Below are 20,086 nucleotides of genomic sequence, written 5' to 3'. Positions count from 1 at the left end.
AGATGGTCCATAGAAAACCTCCAGAAATATGTAACTTATTTCAGATGCTAAAGTCATAAATGGTGAGTAGCAGACCTTAACTTACATGATCTCATAGTAAAGTATGAATGAAAAGATCCCGTCCTTCCTACTTTTATCTGAAATGCAAGATTCAGGGTGTTTAAGGTGGGTAGAAGGTCTGTGTAAGAGGAGAGAGGGAAATCCCGAGAGACCCCAGCAGAAAGTCAATGCAGACTAATGGGCTCACCGATGACCTTGATCATTCCACCAGGACCACCTTGGTGTGAAAGAAGATGCATATATACTTTTCTAAATTGCTGACGCCTTTCTTTAAACTAGGACACCTACATAGCCACAGAAGTTTGTGGAAAGTAAACTCAGTGGAATGTCTGGAATACTTAAGAAAATGATGCTGATTCACTGATTCTCAAAAATTATAATTTGATTTGTTCAATTGTTATAACAATCAATTCACAAGGCAAAAGAAAGCCAAGAGAATAATTCATTTTATTTACAAGGACAATAAAATAGAAACATACTTCATCTCCTTTCATTTCTGAATTTTCATGCCTGATTCATCTTATACTCATTTTCATCCTCTGTGGAAATTTTAACATCCATTTGAATCCCTAGTTTGAGAAACTCTGATAAATTACTTTACTGTCTAGGGTCAGAGTATTCAAGATAGAACATTCCTAGAAAAATGTATTTCTACTAGGAAAAGTCAAAGATTTTTTTTTTTAATTTTTTAAGGAGGGTTAGATGAAAACAGAACAATCATTCTTTCAAAAGAAAGTATCAAAACCAAAGCATGCATTGGGTGAATTTCCTTCCATGAATGAACTGGTTCTCTATACTATTTGAATTTTTCATTTGGGCTTTTGAACTGCATTTATAAGAGGAATCTGGGGGATTTTGAGCCGCACTGCCTCAAATATGAATCCAATAAAAATACATTTCTAAAACCACCACATTCAACTCAGGCCAGTTCAACCACCCTTTTGTGCTGGGAACAAACTCTTTCGCACTAAAATTTCTAGGTAATTGAAACTGAATACTTAAGCATGAAAATGTTTATTGTAGGTATTAGGAATTTTCATATGAGTACTTTCCTTTAAATTAAATTTTAAAATCCCCTTTTTTCTTAAACTGAAAATCCTGAATACTAACTCCTTTCTATTTTATGTTTAAGTTGCCATCATGACCATCAACAATTTTACATATTTATATGATACCATGAGTAGCACTTGGCTGCATACATTTGTGTCCCTGTTGTATAATTGATAGAGGATCAGTAATCCTATGTGTAGATAAGATAAACACTCCTACAAATCAATAAGGAAAATGTAGAAAAATAGACAAATGTTAGGACAGGCAATTCAAAGAAAAAAAATTCCTGTATTATAAAGAAATGCATAATCAGATGCTTGATTTCACTAATAATATGGAAAATATTAGCAATATAAACTATGAGATATTATCACATACTTGTTGTGAGGGGCAAACAGATTAAAACCTAATAATATCCACTTTATTGAACATGTAGGCAAAAGAAAAGCCTTCTACTGTAAATGAAGGGAAAACAGGTATACATCATTTTGCCAAACATGTTGACAAAAATCTAATAAAGCAATCTGGTCCCAACCAGGGAGTTGGGACATTATCTAGAGCATGGCCAAATGTTGATTTGTGAAGAGATACTAAGTAGGCGGGCTGAGTACACTGCAGTCACAGGAATGTCTTTGTGTCTCTCTGGTTACAGTTGTTTCTTCTTTATAAGTTGTATATTCTAAGAGTTAATTAGAATATTTATATAAAACCTGGGAATAAGCCCTAGCCGGTTTGGCTAAGTGGACAGAGTGTCGACCTGCAAACTGAAGGATCCCAGGTTCGATTCTGGTCAAGGGCACATGCCTGAATTGCAGGCTCAATCCCCAGTAGGGGGCATGCAGGAGGCAGCCAATCAATGACTCTCCCTCTCATTATTGATGTTTCTCTCTTTCCCTCTCCCTTCCTCGCTGATATCAATAAAAACATATTTTAAAAATAAAACCTGGGAATAAGTATAGCTGAGGGCTCTATGAACAGGCTCTATCCAGGTTCTATTCTGAGTCTTGAACTCAGGATGGAACCACTGTGAGCTGCTCACTCCAGGTTCATGGGCAGTACACCTGGGTGGGTCAAAACGGACTTAGGGATGCAAATCAGGGGACAACCAATATATTAAAGTGAGCGAGTCCAGAGGTCAAAGTTTCAACTGGGAAAGGCAAATTGAAAAGAGATATCATTTGTGAGAATTTGTAAAACACACGAGTATAATTTAAAGCAATATGCATTTTATGTACCATGTTCTGAAAGGATATATACCACCTTCAGTTAGATAGAGTGGTTACCTTTGAGAGAGAAAGGAGAGACATGTTATTAAGTAGAGATCTTAAAGAGGCCTCAAGTGTATCTTAACTCTAAGAAAATAATAATGTGAATCAGATATGGCAAAATGCTAATATTTGTTACACCTCAGGGTAGAAGGAGATTTATTAGTCTCTGTTCCTTTTGTATCTTTGAATCTTTTCATGATTCTAATATTTAAAAAGAGATCAACATATTATCCTCAAGGCTATATTTCTTATAGAATAAGGCTCTGAGAAAATAAAGTTCCAGCTCATGGCTCAGAACACAATAAAAATTAATTTGGTAACAGTATTAAGTGAGGAATTCCCTCACAACTTGTGACTGTGATCAAATGCTTAATATTCAACCTGAATAACTACCAGTTGGAAAGTTGACTTAGGGAGAACCCACCTCCTATAGCTCAGTGCCCACGCACATGTCTCCATTTGCAAGAAGACCTTTACTAGAGTCTCAAATGGTGAGCAGGGGTTGTGTGTTACTTTGTTTTTTTGTGTGCAAGGTCGCCCTGAAGAAGAGTTGGGGAGGAGGAAAATGCAGGAGGTGACCTGCTATCTTTTGCACCTGACTCTGGGTCTGATTGCCCAAAGGAGAGAGCAGAAAGCTAAAATCTAGAGGGACCATTTCCATAAGGGATGCTCCAGGGCCCAAAATATGCCCAGTGCTGCTCTGAAACCTTAAGTTTGGAGAAACGAATTCTGTTTGCTCCAGCACGTAGAGTAGAAATGCTCAAGGGGGATTTAGGAGAATGTGGTCTTGGTAAAAACAACCGTGTTGATGATATGGCATTGTTGAAAGAGGCAGAAACAAGGCCCTTTTATAAAGAGATAGAAACGGAAAATACCATCAACTGTCCCAGGGGGGACATGGCAGAAAAGGGGATGCAAAATCCTTACTTTCCAAATGGGTCCTCAGAGTACAATTTAGTGTTAATATTCCAATGGCTTTATTATACTCCACAAACTGGTAAAACCTAGAACTTGGACTCAATTTCATTTGATTTGATTTCCTATAACTAACAAGACATCTATTTTTCTTAAAAGTCAGGGTTTTTTCTGGATCTGACCCTTAAGAAAATCTTTCTCTAAGCTCCCTTCTAAAGTGCATTCAATACTTATTTATTTAGGGCTTGGTCAACTGCTAATGCTCTTTAACAAACATACTTTTGCTCTCTACATTGCTGTTCCCTTTCTGTTTTATCTTTGGTTTTAAAAGTGATAAGACTGAAAAACAAAGGTTTCTAGAACAACCCATCTTGACCTATGATGTTAGTTTATGAATTCTTCTAACGCTTTAATAGAGTCTAAAAAATCAAATACCCCCAAAGTAACACTGAGATAGAAAATGTCTCAAACTACTTCAAATATAGAGCTGATTCTGCTTACCACTAATTATGACAAAACAGCACTAGCTTTATGTTTAGCACATTATATATTAAGAGTTTCTGATATAGCATTACATAAATAGAAGCTTCTTCCTACCTTCTGAATTATATCCAAAAAGATTAGATACCACTTTACTGTTATTTATCAAAAATCCTGGAATGCTTTTAATAGCTTATGTCCTGAAAGGGAGATCAAAGTTAGAAATAAACTTTTAAATCCTTGCTATACTTTTGTATGCAGAGTACACACTGGGACACAGAAAGATGACATTTGAGGAGCAATGAAATCAGAGTTAAGTATGCATATAAAAAATCAAGGTCGTCTCATTCTAGTGTTGCGATCCTAAATCAGAGGTGAAAAAGATGTGGACTAAATCCTCCTGAGAGACTTCAGGGGTGAAGTTTCAGAGCACAGGGTGAGTCAGTAAAATGAATAGAAAAGTTTTGCTAAAGATGCAAATAGGACTGCTGACATCCATAAGAGCAAATACCAAGGTGACCTAGAGGCCATGGAAATAAACGCCAACCAACTCCACTGCCTCAAGTAACTATCTGAAAGGTCCACACCCAGTTTTAAACATTCCAATGATCCCCTTTAATAGAAGGGAGACTATAAAACCTCTTAATTGGGATACAAAAAAACATCTGACACCTGCCTATAATCCTATCTGTCTCTCTGTCTCCCCATCTATTCCTACATATATTCAAATGCTCCAATTAGACTGAATTGCTCCTCTTCTAATATGATATGGAGACATACCATGCTATACCTGATCATGTCCATGATCAATTTATTCTTTCATACTGAAATATACTCCTTTCTCTTTGGCATAGGTACATCCCTCCTCATTCTTCAATATCCAGTTCAGAACTGATTGCCATTGTGTAGTCTTCCTTAATCCACAAACACCCCAAAGTTATCAGTTCTTTACAATTCTATAGCATCCCAATTATGCATTATGGCAGTACTTAGAACACTATAGTAGGGTTGTTTGACATTTCTGTATGTCTATTGTTTCATATAGGAGTCTCTTTTAGGCAGAGATTATGTCTCCTTCATTCTTTGCATGTTGAGCCCTTTATCATTCTTCTAGCACAGCTAATCTCTGCAACTGAAAGAAGAATGAGAATTTTTTTTAAAAAAAGGGTGGGGATATAAGGAAGAACTCATTTACCATTAAGTATTTCAGAGACAAAATGAGCTGTATTACATTTCACATACTAAGTCTCTCTTTCTGCCCATCATTTCATATTAGTTCAGTAATCATATTAAAGAGTTTCATGAGTCATCAACCAAGTTATTAGTGAGCATTGTAGGTTTGGTCTCTAGGGGCCTTTCAGAAAGCTGAGCTCAGGATCCTTTCAGAACTGCTTGAGTAGGAGATTCACCACTAAGCATGGAGAAACACTCATTATTGTATCCTTGACCAGTTCACCAAGGCCAAACTAGCATATCTTTATGCATAGGAAGCACCCGATTGTGGTGGTGCAGTCAATCCGTATGCTCTCTTACGTGTGTTCCTTACAAAACTTTATTACTGCAGATACAGAGAAAACAGACAAAGCCCTTGTTATAAAGAAAGAACCAATCTAAAAAATGTTCATAGGAAACAGAAAAATAAGAATGAGAACATTTGAAAAAAACTAGAAAGAGAGTAAAATATCAGGGCTAGAAGGAGTTGTGGTCAATTCCAATGCAGGAATTAGTACATCATACTCGTCCCCTACTCATCACAAATAGTTATTATGCCCCCATTTTAATGGTTAGAATCAGGTAAAGAATTGGGTATTATCAGAGTAACTGGAGCCAAAATTAATTTGGAGAGACACTGTGGGGGCAATTCCAATATCCCCCTAGAGCAGGGAAGTACTGTTGTTTCTATAGGTAACCCATTCTTTCCCTGAATTGGTTGTCAGACTCTGCTAAGACATTTTACTCAAATGCCCAAATGAGATGCTAGGTAAGTACAATCTAAACCACGTGGGACCTGAATTTGCCCAAAGCAAAGTCTGTCTGGCATTTGCAAGCTTTGGGTGTACCTTGATATTCATCTCATCATGAAGCATCATCACTTAGTGAGCAGCCTGTTTGAGCCTTCAACTCCAAGTTATCCTCCCTGTACAAGCAGGATCTAATGCAAGCGGAAGTAGTGACACTCTCACTGCTTTGGTTCCACTCAAAAATAATGGAACAAAAAACACAGAAACTAGCCTTGGCTTTATTGTTGGTTCAGGAGTTTTAGTAAACAACTTCATGATTATGTAAGTAGGGGATGTTCTAGGATTTCCCTCATGCCCAAATAGGGATTTTTAAAAATCCTGAGTTCAGAATGTTTTTAGGGCTACTTGGGTTTCTAACTATTGGGCAAGAAGTAAATAATTGAATAGATCTATAAGTCTACTTTGTTGATAGTGGCTCTTTCAATTGTATATGTCATATATAGATTCATGCACTTCCACTAGATATCAATCATGTCCCTCCGGGTATAAAAGTAGCCAGAATTTTGTTGACTCACTTGGCTAGGGTTTCTTGCATTATCTAGTTCTTTCACTTCTCACCCTGATTTTGCACATTCGCTCTAATCCTTGTCGACTTTCATTACCGCTGGATACACAGCTTCTTCTGAGATTCTGAGATTAATGTTTGAATCTCTGAACTTAAATCGAATGAAATTTTTCTTAGTGATATTAATTTTTTCTTCCCTCTGATATGTACTAGTGATTTCAATTTTTCTCCTTTTTCCTTCCCTTTGAATTATGTACCAGCTTTATTATGTTTCTCTGCACAATTCCCCAAATCTGTCTTTCTCTACTCCAACCCCCCGCCTCTTCTATCACGTTGGGCCAATTTTACTTTTTCCTTCCCCACTACCTAGCTCTGCTATTTTCCTATATTCTTTTAAGAGATTGAGATAGTGGCACTCAGCTAAGCTGTGTCCAGCTTTCTTGTCCATAGAAATGATGAAACAATGTTTATAATATTAATCTATTATTAGTTAGGGTGATTTTTTTACACAATAGTGGATAACTATAGAGTTGCTACGTCATAAGTGGATAACTATAGAGTTGCTACATCATAGAAATATCAGTAAAAATAGCAGGACATTAAAATGTCTGCTCAATTGCAGCAAGTATCATTAGTCTAGGTTTCTCATCTTTGTATTGGGTCAAGACAGAAGTATAATTGAATCTTAATATTTCATTTTGTACAAGTTAACCAATTTGAACCTCAGTTACTCAGTTGTAAAACAGAGATAATGACAGAGCTCCTTCAGGTTTTACATCAAGTTTAGAAATAATGCATTCGATAATTTTTAATGGAATGTTATATATAAGCATAGGCAGTACTGTAGGCACTGGGAATGAAGTGACAAAACAAAAGGATCTTTTCTACAAGGCACAAAAGAATGGAATGTATGCACCATGCTTACCATTATGTCTGGCACATGAAAGATTCACAGTAAAGAGTTCTTGTAACTGTTTTCACACCGTGACCCTTTGTGTCTACCCAGCCATGCACCCTTTTCATTGCTTACAACAGGAAAAATCTTCCAGTCTATTTTGGAAGTACAACCACGTGATTCACCCCCAAAAAGTATACCTTGTTGGAGTAAATTGAACACAGCATACCAACTAGTGCTGAAATTTCTGAAAATTGAGAAGTTGGGACAACTTATATTAAAAACAAAGTATCCCTGCTTTTATGCCCTTCTCTCTCCTTGACTGGACCACATCAGCCTTCTGATGACTTTGCATGTTTAATAATAACCCTCCTATAATATCTGTTATTAGGACAAGATTTTATAAGCTTACCCCTAGAATTTTTATTTTTATCTTGATTGCCAGCAAGGTCTGTGTTAAACATTGTATTCCATTATGACCTCTAGATCCATGAGGAAAGACAATCTTTAAAAGTTAAGAGTCTTTGCAAAATAATAATAATAAAACCTAGTTTCCCTAGCTCAAATAAATTACTTTTTTCAAAATACCTCCTAGCTCAATCTAATATTGTGAGACTCTTTCCCTTCTATTTCAAACTTCTACTTTATTATATATGAATTGATTTATTGGATTTGAATCTTGAGTATCCCCAAATGCTTTCCGAAATTTGGTAGAGACAGTTCACAAATACTACTTAAATACTCCCTCTAAATTAAAACTGTACGGTCCCAGTGGCTGGCAAACTCATTAGTCAACAGAGCCAAATATCAACAGTACAAGGATTGAAATTGCTTTTGAGAGCCAAATTTTTTAAACTTAAACTTCTTCTAATGCCACTTCTTCAAAATAGACTCACCCAGGCCATGGTATTTTGTGGAAGAGCCACACTCAATGGTCCAAAGAGCCTCAGTTTGCCGACCACTGGTCTAGAGTAGACCAATGACATACTAGGTTTTATGGTGCTTTCTCTTAATAACTCTTAACCAAGTTAGAAGATGTTGAGAACCGGAGGCCAGGAGCAAGGACAAAAGAAGCCCAGCTTACTCTGTTTCTTACTCCCAGGTGACTATTTGTCTACTCTTCCTACCTTTCCAGACAGGCGTCAGCAGCATTCTGACTAGTTCTAATTCTTTCATCTGTGTGTATTCTTGGACTCTGTTTCATCAGAGTCAGTCATCTGTTTCCTCTGTGGGAGTTCCTAAAAGCTTCCATTTTCATAAATTCATGTTTGCAAAATTACAATGTACATTTCAAACATCAAAATCCAGAAGGCCATACATAACCCATGAGCTGAATTGCTTGATGAAAGATGAAAAAGCACTGCCTAGAAAAAGGGGAAAAAAACTCCTCTAAATTCCATTCACGATGACTGCCCTGAGAGAAACAGGGGACATCCATCTGTGCTTGTCTAGACACAAATCCCTTTCCTGAGGAAAAGAAAATGCTTGCTTGGAAAGTTCTCTTAGATTTTAAAATAAGCATTTCAAAAATAATGACAAAAGGATTATTAAGTTACGAAGAAAGGATGCCACCTTTAATTCTGAAACTTAAGGGAGGAATAAAGAACTGAACATGTCTTATTTAATTTACAGTGTTTCTGGAAACAAAGCTTAATAAATACAGTTAAATCTGGCATCATTGAGGTTTAAAGGACTAAGATGTAGTAAAATAATTGCTAAAAATGGATTGCGCATAATTTTAAAGATTCTGAATTTGATCATTTCAACTTGTAATTTTTAAAAAGGATATAATCATCCAGATAAGGTATTACTCTGTTGGATATGTTTTTTATTTATATTAATAACACTTTTAAGCTTCAACTCTAATCAAGGATAGAAAAAATGAAGAGGTGGTCTTAAATGTCAAGGGGTTAAAATTTAATTAGGAAGTAATACATACATCACACACATACCCTAGACACAAAGGTAGACAAAACACAGATACTTACATAAAGACAAACAAAAGGGAAAACAAAGAGCTTGCAACACAGGGCAGTATACAGTTGGTGGGTAATAGGTGACACGGATAATAAGAGCAAAAGGGGCGAGATGAGTAGGATTGGTCAATGTGGTTAGAGGGAAAACTTCACGGACAAGGACAAAACCAGCCATTGCTAGAGAACAAGTAAAATACGGAGACAAAAGCCAGGAGGGGAGGCTATTTTGGGATCATTTTGACCAAAATAAACAGAGCTTCTCTGGTTCTTATGTCCATCTGTTACTTCATGTCCTCCAGCTACAAGCAAAGCTTCTTATTTCCCCTAATCAAACTATTTCTGGAATACACCAGTGATGTCACGTGCTCCCTAATAACTGTCAGCATATCCTCCCCTTCTTTGATTCAAGAACCTGTCACTGATCTGGCAGATATTCTAGTCAAGGGAACTTACTCCCGCCTCTCTTGTGCACAATTAATACATCCTGGCCACCAACGCCAGTGGACACCAGTGCAGGTGACCAGTGGATGTTGAAATACATAGGTCCTTCCTCTGTGCAAAGCCACTACCATGAATGCTAGTCCCTGGGGCCCTGGGAGTGAGGAAAAAGTACCACGTCCTTTGCAGTCCCCAGAATTCTGAATCCATGATGTGACTCATGCAGAACTGGAGATTCACGGTCTTCCTTTTAGTTTTACTGTGACAACCAGGCACTAGGAAAGTGATGTTTCTGCCACTGTGTTGCTCTAAACTACAGATACGTAAACATGGAACTGTGAGCCTTCCTATGCCCACCCGATCCCACCTCCACTTCCCTAAGAGAGGTTTATTATCAGGCTAAAATTGTGTCTTACTTTCTCTTCTTAAGTTGTATTTTCTCAGGTGATTCTTCAGCCCCTCAATGCTGAGAGAGCTGGGCATGTCTTTATTCTAGCAGAACATATTATTTACAAATAAGCCAAAAGAGAGAAAATATTCTCATGTTTCTTCGTGGCCAGGGCTTTCTGACTGGTAATGTAGTTCAAAAGATGACTCAACAAAACTCCTATGACAGTAAAATAAAACTGCAAATCTCCAGGTTATTCTCCTGCACAGAAATGTGTTCACATGTCAAAAGGGGATAAAACCTGGAGTCATTCATTTATATTCCAAAGGGTTGTATAAACATGGGGACATTTCCTGGAGGGGGTTTATTATGTTAAAGAGAAAAGGTGCCTGGCTGGTGTGGCTTAGTGGTTGAGCGTTGACTTATGAACCAGGTGAACCTGGAGGTCATGGGTTTAATTCCCGTTCAGGGCACATGCCCGGGTTTCAGACTGGATCCCCAGTAGGGAGCATGCAGGAGGCAGTCGATCAATGATTCTCTCGCATCATTGATGTTTCTATCTCTCTCTCCCTCCTTTTCTCCAAAATCAGTAAAAATGTATTTTTTTTTAAAGAGCAGTTTTCTCTTCCCCTCTTAGGAGGGGAGAGAGACAGCTGAGCACCAGTTCCTACATAAGCTCTCAGATTCATAACTCTGTGGCTCCTCTCCTGTAGTATGGATCTCCACTGTATGTGCAAAATTCATCTGCCCTCATCATATGCTTTGAGAAGCAGAATGAAGCATGGGACACTGGCAAGGTTACTATTGTCATTAATACGCTTTTTCTCTGATCCAGGAATCTTTCATTTGTTTTCAGGATAAATATAGATATTTAAAACATCAGCCAAATTCCTACAATACCTGGAGTATGTAGGTTTCAGTCCTACAGAAAGGGCTTTAGGACACTACACATTTGCCTACTTAAGGGGGATGAAATTTCCTTCTCATTCCTCCTTACTTATACATTTCTGACCACCAGGAATATCACAACCACCACAAAGTAAAATATTTCCTCCATATCATAATCCTTTTGATCTTTCAGAGATAAATACTTTACACCTATAATAAGGGCCATATTAAAATACATATATTAGGATGTCTAGGCTGAACAACCTCAGTCATTAGAGAATCTGTTGAAATTCTTCCATAATCAAAATTTAAAGTCAATTATGGAGAACTGAACTTAGACTGTAATAGGCTTTTTATTTATAATATCGGATGTTTTTTGTCTTCCCAATAAACTGTCCCTACCATCTTCTTCTGATATTGATCTTCCTTCAGTCTGCACCTTACACATCCAGTCACATATATAGCAGTTCACCTAGACCTGTCCAATCATAAAACTTAATCTCCCTAGCAACAGAAATCAGTCCAAGTGGAATAAGCATAATCCAAGTGACTAAGCAGATTGCTTCCCTTTATTTGTAGAAAGGAAGGGGTAGGGAATTTCTTCATATTTATCCTGAAATCTTGAGCTATAAACCTAAGGATGCTAGAGGACATATTCTGTACTGAAACAAAAATGTAATATCCTATTTTTGTATTCAATACATGCATATTAAATGCTAATTATATGATAACACTGTTCAAGGCCCAAGGCACTTACAGAACCACCTGTCTCTAGGAACTGAATCTAGTTGGGGACCATGTAACTAAAGAGAACAGATAAATGTCAAAAGACTGATATAATGGTCCCTATTGTCTTCAGCTGAGACTTGAGCCAGATTTTAAAGGATAAGTTCAAGACACAATTGTAGAGAAAGAGAAAACAGAGAACATTACAGGAAGGAGAGTGGAAACAGAATGGATATGTTTTGCTTGAAGAATAATGAACACACCTGTTTAAATGGATCAGATGATTTTTTTTTACAGAGGATTCATGGGCAACAATTATCCATCTTAAGTGCAGTCACCAGGAAGCCAGTAGACAGTGGCTTTTTTTCTGTCTTCCTGTACAGTCTTTCACATATATTCCAATAACATTGACCATTCTTGGATGACAAAACATCAGGCAATACATGAGAAGCTAAGGCCCAGAGCATTAACTAATTTGTATAAGGTCACAGTTAGTTGGTAGAAGTCAAGGAATTGAGTTCTGATCCCTAACCTGGGTTTATTCTACTATATGATATTGAGATATAAATGTACCCCTCATTACTATTTCCAGTTTGGGCACTTTTTATTTGCTGATTATCTTACATATAGAAATAGTGGAAGACATCTCTTGTTTTTATGAAAACTTCACAGAAGCATAAAAGTAAAAATTATGTAATCTCTACTAAGTGAAAACAGCAGCTCTAGAAAGGCTACATACTGTATGATTCCAACTATATGACATTCAAAGAAATGGCAAAACTATGGAGACAGTAGAAAGATCTGTGGTTGCCAGGGAGTTGGGAGGGGGAGAGGGATGATTAGATGGAGTACAAAGTATTTTTATGACAGTGAAAAATACATTATATGATAACATAAAGATGGTCACATGTTATTACACATTAGTCAAACCCATAGAATATACACCAAAAGTTAACTCTAATTAACTAGGGACTTCAGATGATTATGATGTGTCAATGTAGGTCATTAATTGTGACAAAATTTACCAACCTTGTAGGGGTTATCAATAATAGGGAACACTATGCATATGTGCAATCCAGGGGTATACGGGAAATATCTGTATCTTCCCTTCAATTTTTCTGTGAGCATTAAACTGTTCTAAAATAATAAAGTCTTAATAAAAAAAAATATGCCATCTGTTTGGCCCACGTGTTCTCCAAAATAATGGAATTTTAATTTCTTCATTTGAAGTGCTTATTATCAGAATCCTATTAAAAATACAGTATTTTTTTCTATTTCTTCTCTTTTTTTTGTCCCCTTTGAAGAAGAAACTGCCTGATCATGTACACATTGCCACAAACTTGCATCAACTATCAAACTTAAAAAGTGACATTTCAATGTAATCTGTTCAGTGAAGAGTGAGCTACTCTCTACATATCTAAATATGATATCACTGAATACATTTTGCCCCCTCTCCAACCTTATGCAGCAACCTGACTGTAAATGAGATCTGTGAAGATGGGTTAAGTGTTCACTTACTACCAAGCTGTTGACAATTGATTATAATTCAGGTTTTATTGAACAGCACATCAAATATGTAAGCAGGTAATGGGGCTGATGAAAACACAATAAAGTTGACTTATATCAGCCTAATCTAGTTTCATAAAAACCTAATAGGTAATTTTTATATAATATTGCCCTAGAATTTTAGCATCCTCATAATCCACAAAATTATTCCTCAAATTTAACTCAGCATTCATATGAACACAAAAAGCACTCTTGAGCAAAACATGGTCTTCACTGAGAAAGTAATATAATGCATGGAAAATAACCCACAGACTGTTTTGTCACTCTTTAGATCTGTTTCTAGCCACTCAAGCAAGGCAGTCAGGTGGCAAACTGGGAGTTTCTCTACAGAGAGCCACCCCTGCATCATTTACAAGTCTAAACGGGGGCTGGCCTGTGTTTACAAACTTCTTTAGCAGCACAGTATGGTCTAGACAAGAGTTTTTGAACATTCTGCCTCTTTTTAGATTCTTTTTTGTAATACAATACTCTTATTATATCCCCTTTACCGTGCACTATGGACACAGCACATGGGCTCCACTCTGCCTTATTTAAACTTGCCCCTATTTTGGGATATTTCTTCTTTTAGGGCAGTTATTTTCAATGGGGTTATCCCCTCCCAAGGATCCATGGAAATATCTAGAGACACTAGGTTGTCACAACTGGGAAAGGAGAAGGGAGGAGGTCCTAGTGGGTTAAGGCCAGGGTTGGAGAGCCAGTTTTGCCCCAATCCCACAGGAGTGCTCCCGGCCCCCAAGAAAGAATTACTTAGGCTAAAATGTCTACAGTACAGAGGTTGAGAACTTTCTGCCTTAAGGTCTTGAATCTAATAACTTGGATATAAAACTAGGCAGAACCTTGTGGATTGTAACAAGGCAAAAGAAAATGTGACCTTTTGTCTTCCATGTCTTGAACTCTTTTCTTTTTTCCTCATCCTTTGTCTTGGTATCTTCCCTTCTTTGACCAATGCCCCTGTGTTCTCTTCCCAAAATAAGATGTACTCTCAGGACAGAGTTTGATAGGCTTATATTAAAAAAAAGCGACCAACTCAGTGTGACTATAAGATTTTTTAAAAATCAGAAACTAAACATAAGCCCAAAAGTAGAAACTTGGGCATTAGTGATATGCATAAGAGTTTTTATTTTGAGGACATATGCCTCATTCACACACCCAGAAACTGACAAGAGAACCAATTCATTTTAGAGAGAAAAAAAAAAAATATATATATATATACATACATATACATATATATATACACATATATATATACATATATACATACATATACATATATATACATATACATATATACATATACATATACATATATATATATATATATATATATATATATCCTATATAATACATATTTTATTATATAGGATATATATATATATATGCTAAGTGTCCAGTCGTCCGGTCATCCATTCAACCAATTGAAGCCCAATATGCTAATTATATGCTGCTAAGGCTGCTCAACCACTCACTATGATGTGCACTGACCACCAGGGGGCAAATGTTCTGACCAGTAGGTTAGCTTGCTGCTGGGGTCCAGCTGATCAGGACTGAGATAGGCCAGACACGCCCTGGAGCCCTCCCACGGACTCTCTCTGACTGACCAACCTCCAGCATCCCTCCCCAACCCTGATTGTGCATCGGTGGGGTCCCTCAGCCTGGCCTGTGCCCTCTCACAATCCAGGACCCCTCAGAGGATGTTGGAGAGCCAGTTTTGCCCCTATCTTGCTCAACACAGGAGCTGCCCCCTCGTGATCAGTGCACTCCCACAGGGGAAGCACCACTCAGCCAGAAGCCAGGCTCATGTCTGGTGAGCACCAATGGTGGTGGTAGGAGCCTCTCTGCCTCTGCAGCAGTGCTAAGGATGTCCGACTGATGGCCCACCCATTTTCCGAGGGCTCCTGGACTGGGGGAGGGCACAGCAGGAATGAGGAACCCCCACCCCCTGCCCCGAGTGCACGAACTTCGTGCACTGGGCCTCTAGTATGTATGTATGTGTGAATATATATATATATATATATTTGTGTGTGTGTGTGGCACGCGCATATATTTCAACAAAACTCTGTACAACCATAATCATAGATCTAATCTCTGATCCTGTGGTCTTCCTCAAACTTTATGTGTCTAGCACAGTGGTCGGCAAACCGCGGCTTGCGAGCCATATGCGGCTCTTTGGCCCCTTGAGTGTGGCTCTTCCACAAAATACCACGTACAGGCACGCATGTACAGTGCAATTGAAACTTCGTGGCCCATGCACAGAAGTCGGTTTTCGACCTAGGTGAGCCTATTTTGAAGAAGTGGCGTTAGAACACTCAAGGGGCCAAAGAGCCGCATGTGGCTCGCGAGACACGGTTTGCCGACCACTGGTCTAGTACATATTCCAACAATTCTAATGAGCAACCAATGAGTTAGCAGCTAATATTTTTGCTTTCATTTCTTTAACAAATTCTGTAGTTACACATAAAGAACCAATTCTGTTCCTGTTTAAGAAAAATTGGTGACAGTTGCAAAATAATTATTATACCTTGCATATTCTAGTTCTTAGCCCAATAACATCCACTTTTCCTTCACATGTATTATATTTCCTACTACAGTTGTGTACAAACTATCTATTTCAATGTCTTCCATCTGGTTACTTTTGAATTATCTTTAATAGATCCTGAAAAATAGAATGCATCTAACTATCTTGCTCTTCTCATCTGTTCAATTAAGAACTAAATGTGGACATCAGAATCAGGAAGGTGCCTTCAGTTAAGTCCCCAGAGTATTCAATCACTGTATGAGAGGGCTAGGATGAGAATGTTAAAAGCTCTGAAAATTAACAAATAAGAGCAAAAACTTGATTAGCAACAACAACCCAGAACAAACTGCTCTGTTTCACTGATTTTCTTTTTCAGTTAAGAAATAAAATCAACCAGAAAATTATATACATTTCAAGACACTGGTGAAAATTATGTTAAAATATCTCAATCAACTAAGCACACTGTCCTTGCTTTTAAGTAGATTTTGACTCAATGGGCACTATTCTTTCTGTTCATTAAAGCATCCCAAAATAGAGTAAGAAAAAAAAAACTGTCTCTTGAAAAATGCCTAAAATCTTTGTGTGCACAAAAAAATTGCATGTAAATTCTGGATCTTTCACCTGCTAGAATTATCATTCCCACCACTCAGGAGCAGGCATGAGCTGAGTCCTCCCTGTCTCTGACCGTCTTTTCCTAGTGTCACACCCAAGGGGAAGCTGCCATGTGTCAGCAATGTCATGTGAAGCTGAGACTTTATAACAAATAGAGCAAATGGGCCAGAAACTGAGAGCCACAGGAATGTGAGAGGGGTCCTCTAACGGGTGAAAGAAAAGTCCTTAAATTGGAAAGTTATATGCCTATTTGTTAAATCTTCCAAGTGAAGAAAGAAATACTATTATAGCTTGCTGTGTTGCTCTATTGAATGCAAAGGGCAAGCCTATTTGAAAGAAAACAGTGCTGAATTTCAGCTAGTTAAGATGCAAGTAGATCTTATCCTTATTGTTATCATTATTATTTCTAAGTCTAAATCTGTGAGGATTTTCAAGAGCAACAACCTCTGGATATGCTCTTTATTTTGTGACATTACACTATATCCATTCTGCTTATGTTTCTAAGAGTGCAACCAATGTCTCTGTTCATCTCTTTTTTTTTCTTGGTATTCCAAAATAATAAATATCTACAGAAAACTTTGTAAATAACGTTTGCCCTGTAGAAGGAAGCATATTTGTAATGCACAGAACTTGGAACACTGCTGGAGCTGACCTTTTAGAGACACATCTATTTTTGAAAAGCCCAGTGGTTCCAAAGTCCATGTCCAGACTGGAGAAGCCCCCTCACCTTGGGGTTTAAGGAGAGGTCATTCCATTCAGGCATGGGACCCACGTCATTACCTAGTCATAACCCCATGCAATACAGATTTACATTCTCTTTGTGTTCTCTCCTTTCTTGAATTTATTCTCATTCCCCCCCATACATACAAATTCATAAGGCATGAAGGACTTTAGAAATGGACTAAAGCCAAGAGACACTAGTCAAGAGCATCAACTACTAAAAATAGGCCAGTTTTTGATACAACTATTCAAAGTTAGGGGTTGTTCCACTAACTCAGTGGAAGTAAGTCTTTGTCCATCCCAATGCACCAGAGAGCTATGACAGGCTCATATAAGTAACTGTGTCTTACCACAGCACCGATTCCCAGGTGGGCAGCCACAGCCCCCTGGAGGAGGGCATGTAAGGCTTTCCTAGAGGGGCAGGACATTTATTGAATGCTTAACCCTTTGTCAGAAGCCACCACCTCCTTTAAGTGCTTCATTGCCAAGAACTACCTAGAGCCTTCATGCTTCCTTCCCACTATGGTTGTCCACAGTCCTTCCTCAAGGTCCTACTTTCTCAAGAAACAGACTAATAAATAGTTTGCAACTTTGAGATTCCAAGTTCCAATCATATTGCTACTACCTTGTAGTCTTGTAAAACTTTTTCTTCTCTTAACTGATTCAAACTTCCACCTTTGCATATGTAATTGGAAATACATTTTTATTATCTGCCTACTGCATTTGTAATTGGAAATAAATTTTTATTATCTGCCTACTTTATAAGGTCCTTGCGAGAATCAAATGAGATTATATATGAAAAGTACAAAGTCACATATGCATGCAAAGCAAAAAGAAATCATTATTCTGCTAAAGTTATATAAATTTCAACTCATGAAACAAAGACAGCAAGCGCCCCTTCCATGATCATGCATAATATAGATGCATAAAGGCCTAAAGAACACAATGAAACAGATTTATTCAACTATGGATATTAATAACTCATTGACATTTTGGTTGAATCTATTTGCCATGTTTACCTGTCTCAGAGAGCAATTTTGTAGCTTCCAGCACCTTCTCAGTGTAAACACCAGCTTCATAGTTCTCCATTTCAGCATTGATGATGTGTATGACTCGAGCTGCCCGGCCCCTGATGGCCCCCGCAGTCCGGTCCAGAGTGTCCACATCCCCTTCTTGGAGGGCTATCACACATTTGTTCACGTCCTCCAAGATGTGGTTTTCTGGGGGTGGGGGGGGGAGCAGAAACATGTACACGTTTACATGATCTTACATCACTCAAACCTTTAAGAAGCAATCTAAGATTCACCAATTATCATGAACAATCATCTTGCATATCAATATATGCCTGATTAACCAAAAATGATATTTAAAGGACAGAGTTTATCATTACAATAGTGAGCCTCAAGCTTGAGCAGCAGCCTGGGGACTTACGGAATCATACAGACTGTAGGAGTCATTCCCAGGGTTTTTTATTCAGTCTGGAGTGGAGCCCAAAAAACTATTTCCATCAAGTTCTCAGGTGATGTTAATGTTTCTGGTTTAAGGACCACTCTTTGAGGAGCATTAACTTAAAGAATATCCCTTTCTTTGTTTCAATGTTTGAGATGTATTGCATGGAAAGGTCTGTTATAAGTGGTTGTAAGCTAACACCAAGTTGACTGGCCAAGCAGGAACATTTCTGGACATGACCGCCTTTGTTGGATTATGTTTTTATTAAGGAGCATTTAGGGGAAACCATAGAATGAACAAACATCACCCAGTCAGTCTTCTAATGTCATGTCATGCACAAGGCATGTGCAATGGGGAAACTGATCAGGTAGAGATGGTCACAGAGTTCTCCACAATTAAAATAAAATCCAGTCTTGTGGCTGATTCCCTCAGGTTAGCATCAAAATCAGTGATCACTTTGTGGCCATTGCCCCAAATAGAATCAAGCAGGCAGGGTAGGAGGCTTCACGCTCCACTAGCACAGAGAAAACAAGCAATCTGGCCCCTTACCATTGTACAAGTGTGCAGTTTTGTATTTCTCATCCAATGTGAGATTTGTAATCATGTCTTTTGTGTATGATTTCAGAAAGGGAGTGAGAGAGATAGAAACATCAATGATGAGAGAGAATCATTGATTGGCTGCCTCCTGCACACTCCACACTGGAGATCAAGCCCACAACCTGTGCATGTGCCCTAATCAGGAATGGAACCTTGACCTCCTGGTTCATAGGTCAACTCTCAACCCCTGAGCCATGCTAGTCAGGCTGTATATTCTTTAAAAATGGAATACTAAGGAAATGTTCAAAAAGTTTAGTATTTTTAGTTTCAGGAAAGAAAATACCTTAAACTGAAAATACATAACTACACCCTCCTAATAGATTAAATAGAACAAGTTTAATAGTCTTAAATAATCTGGTACCTTTTAAAATTTAAATAATCTGGTAACTTTAAAAAAATTATAACTGCCAGACTCAATGAATAGTTAATAAAGGATTAAAATAAGTGTTTACCACAATGTTTGCCACTTTAAGAAGTTTCTAGAACTAGTTCTAATTTTAAAATTCCCAAAGAAGGAGAAATGAGAGGGCACTTGGCAAACCCCAGTCTCTACCATGGATCTCTCCTACTTTCATCAAACCATCGCTCACAGGGAATATTTGTTCTCATAGAACATTTAACTGCAAAGTATTACTACTTTTCATTAAGGAACATTCGTTTTGACCTCATATAATATGATTTCCTCACTCAACCATTACAAATGTCTGGTTTCTACTTCCTCCAGTTCTTTAATTTCAAATAGAAATTAGAATAGAAAAATAAATTAAGTGTTTACATTTTAATATGCAGATATCTTAAAGTCACAAGAAGTAGTACTTCTGAATGTTGATAATTTCCTAAGTAAAAGATAAAAACAACTGTGAACATTAGACTTAGAAGTTTTCATTGTGATTACAGAGACAGCTGAAAATCACCACTTTATAAGATACAGATTTTGAATTATATCATGGAAACCCACCTAAAAAAGACAACTAAGAAAAGGGTTTACTCAAATGAAATTCAGTACAGGACTTTAAA

The 20,086-nt window shown here is 37.6% G+C and overlaps 1 protein-coding gene across 4 annotated transcripts in view; it reads right to left on the bottom strand.

Moving 5' to 3' along the window:
* The window catches only part of CTNNA2 (catenin alpha 2), a gene marked incomplete at both ends in the record, with an annotated part of 1,062,955 nt that overhangs the window by 73,834 nt on the left and 969,035 nt on the right, over positions 1 to 20,086 (bottom strand). For all 4 annotated transcript variants that reach the window (XM_079791896.1, XM_079791897.1, XM_079791898.1 and 1 more), the window contains one exon: positions 18,043 to 18,243. In XM_079791896.1, the coding sequence (XP_079648022.1) occupies positions 18,043 to 18,243 (201 nt within the window). The remainder of the gene's footprint in view (positions 1 to 18,042; positions 18,244 to 20,086) is intronic.

The sequence above is a fragment of the Cnephaeus nilssonii genome (assembly GCF_951640355.1).
Source record: "Cnephaeus nilssonii genome assembly, chromosome: 15".
Classification (NCBI taxonomy): Eukaryota; Metazoa; Chordata; class Mammalia; order Chiroptera; family Vespertilionidae; genus Cnephaeus; species Cnephaeus nilssonii.
Note: the sequence above shows the minus strand (reverse complement) of the source record. Positions and strands in the feature narration are given on the sequence as shown.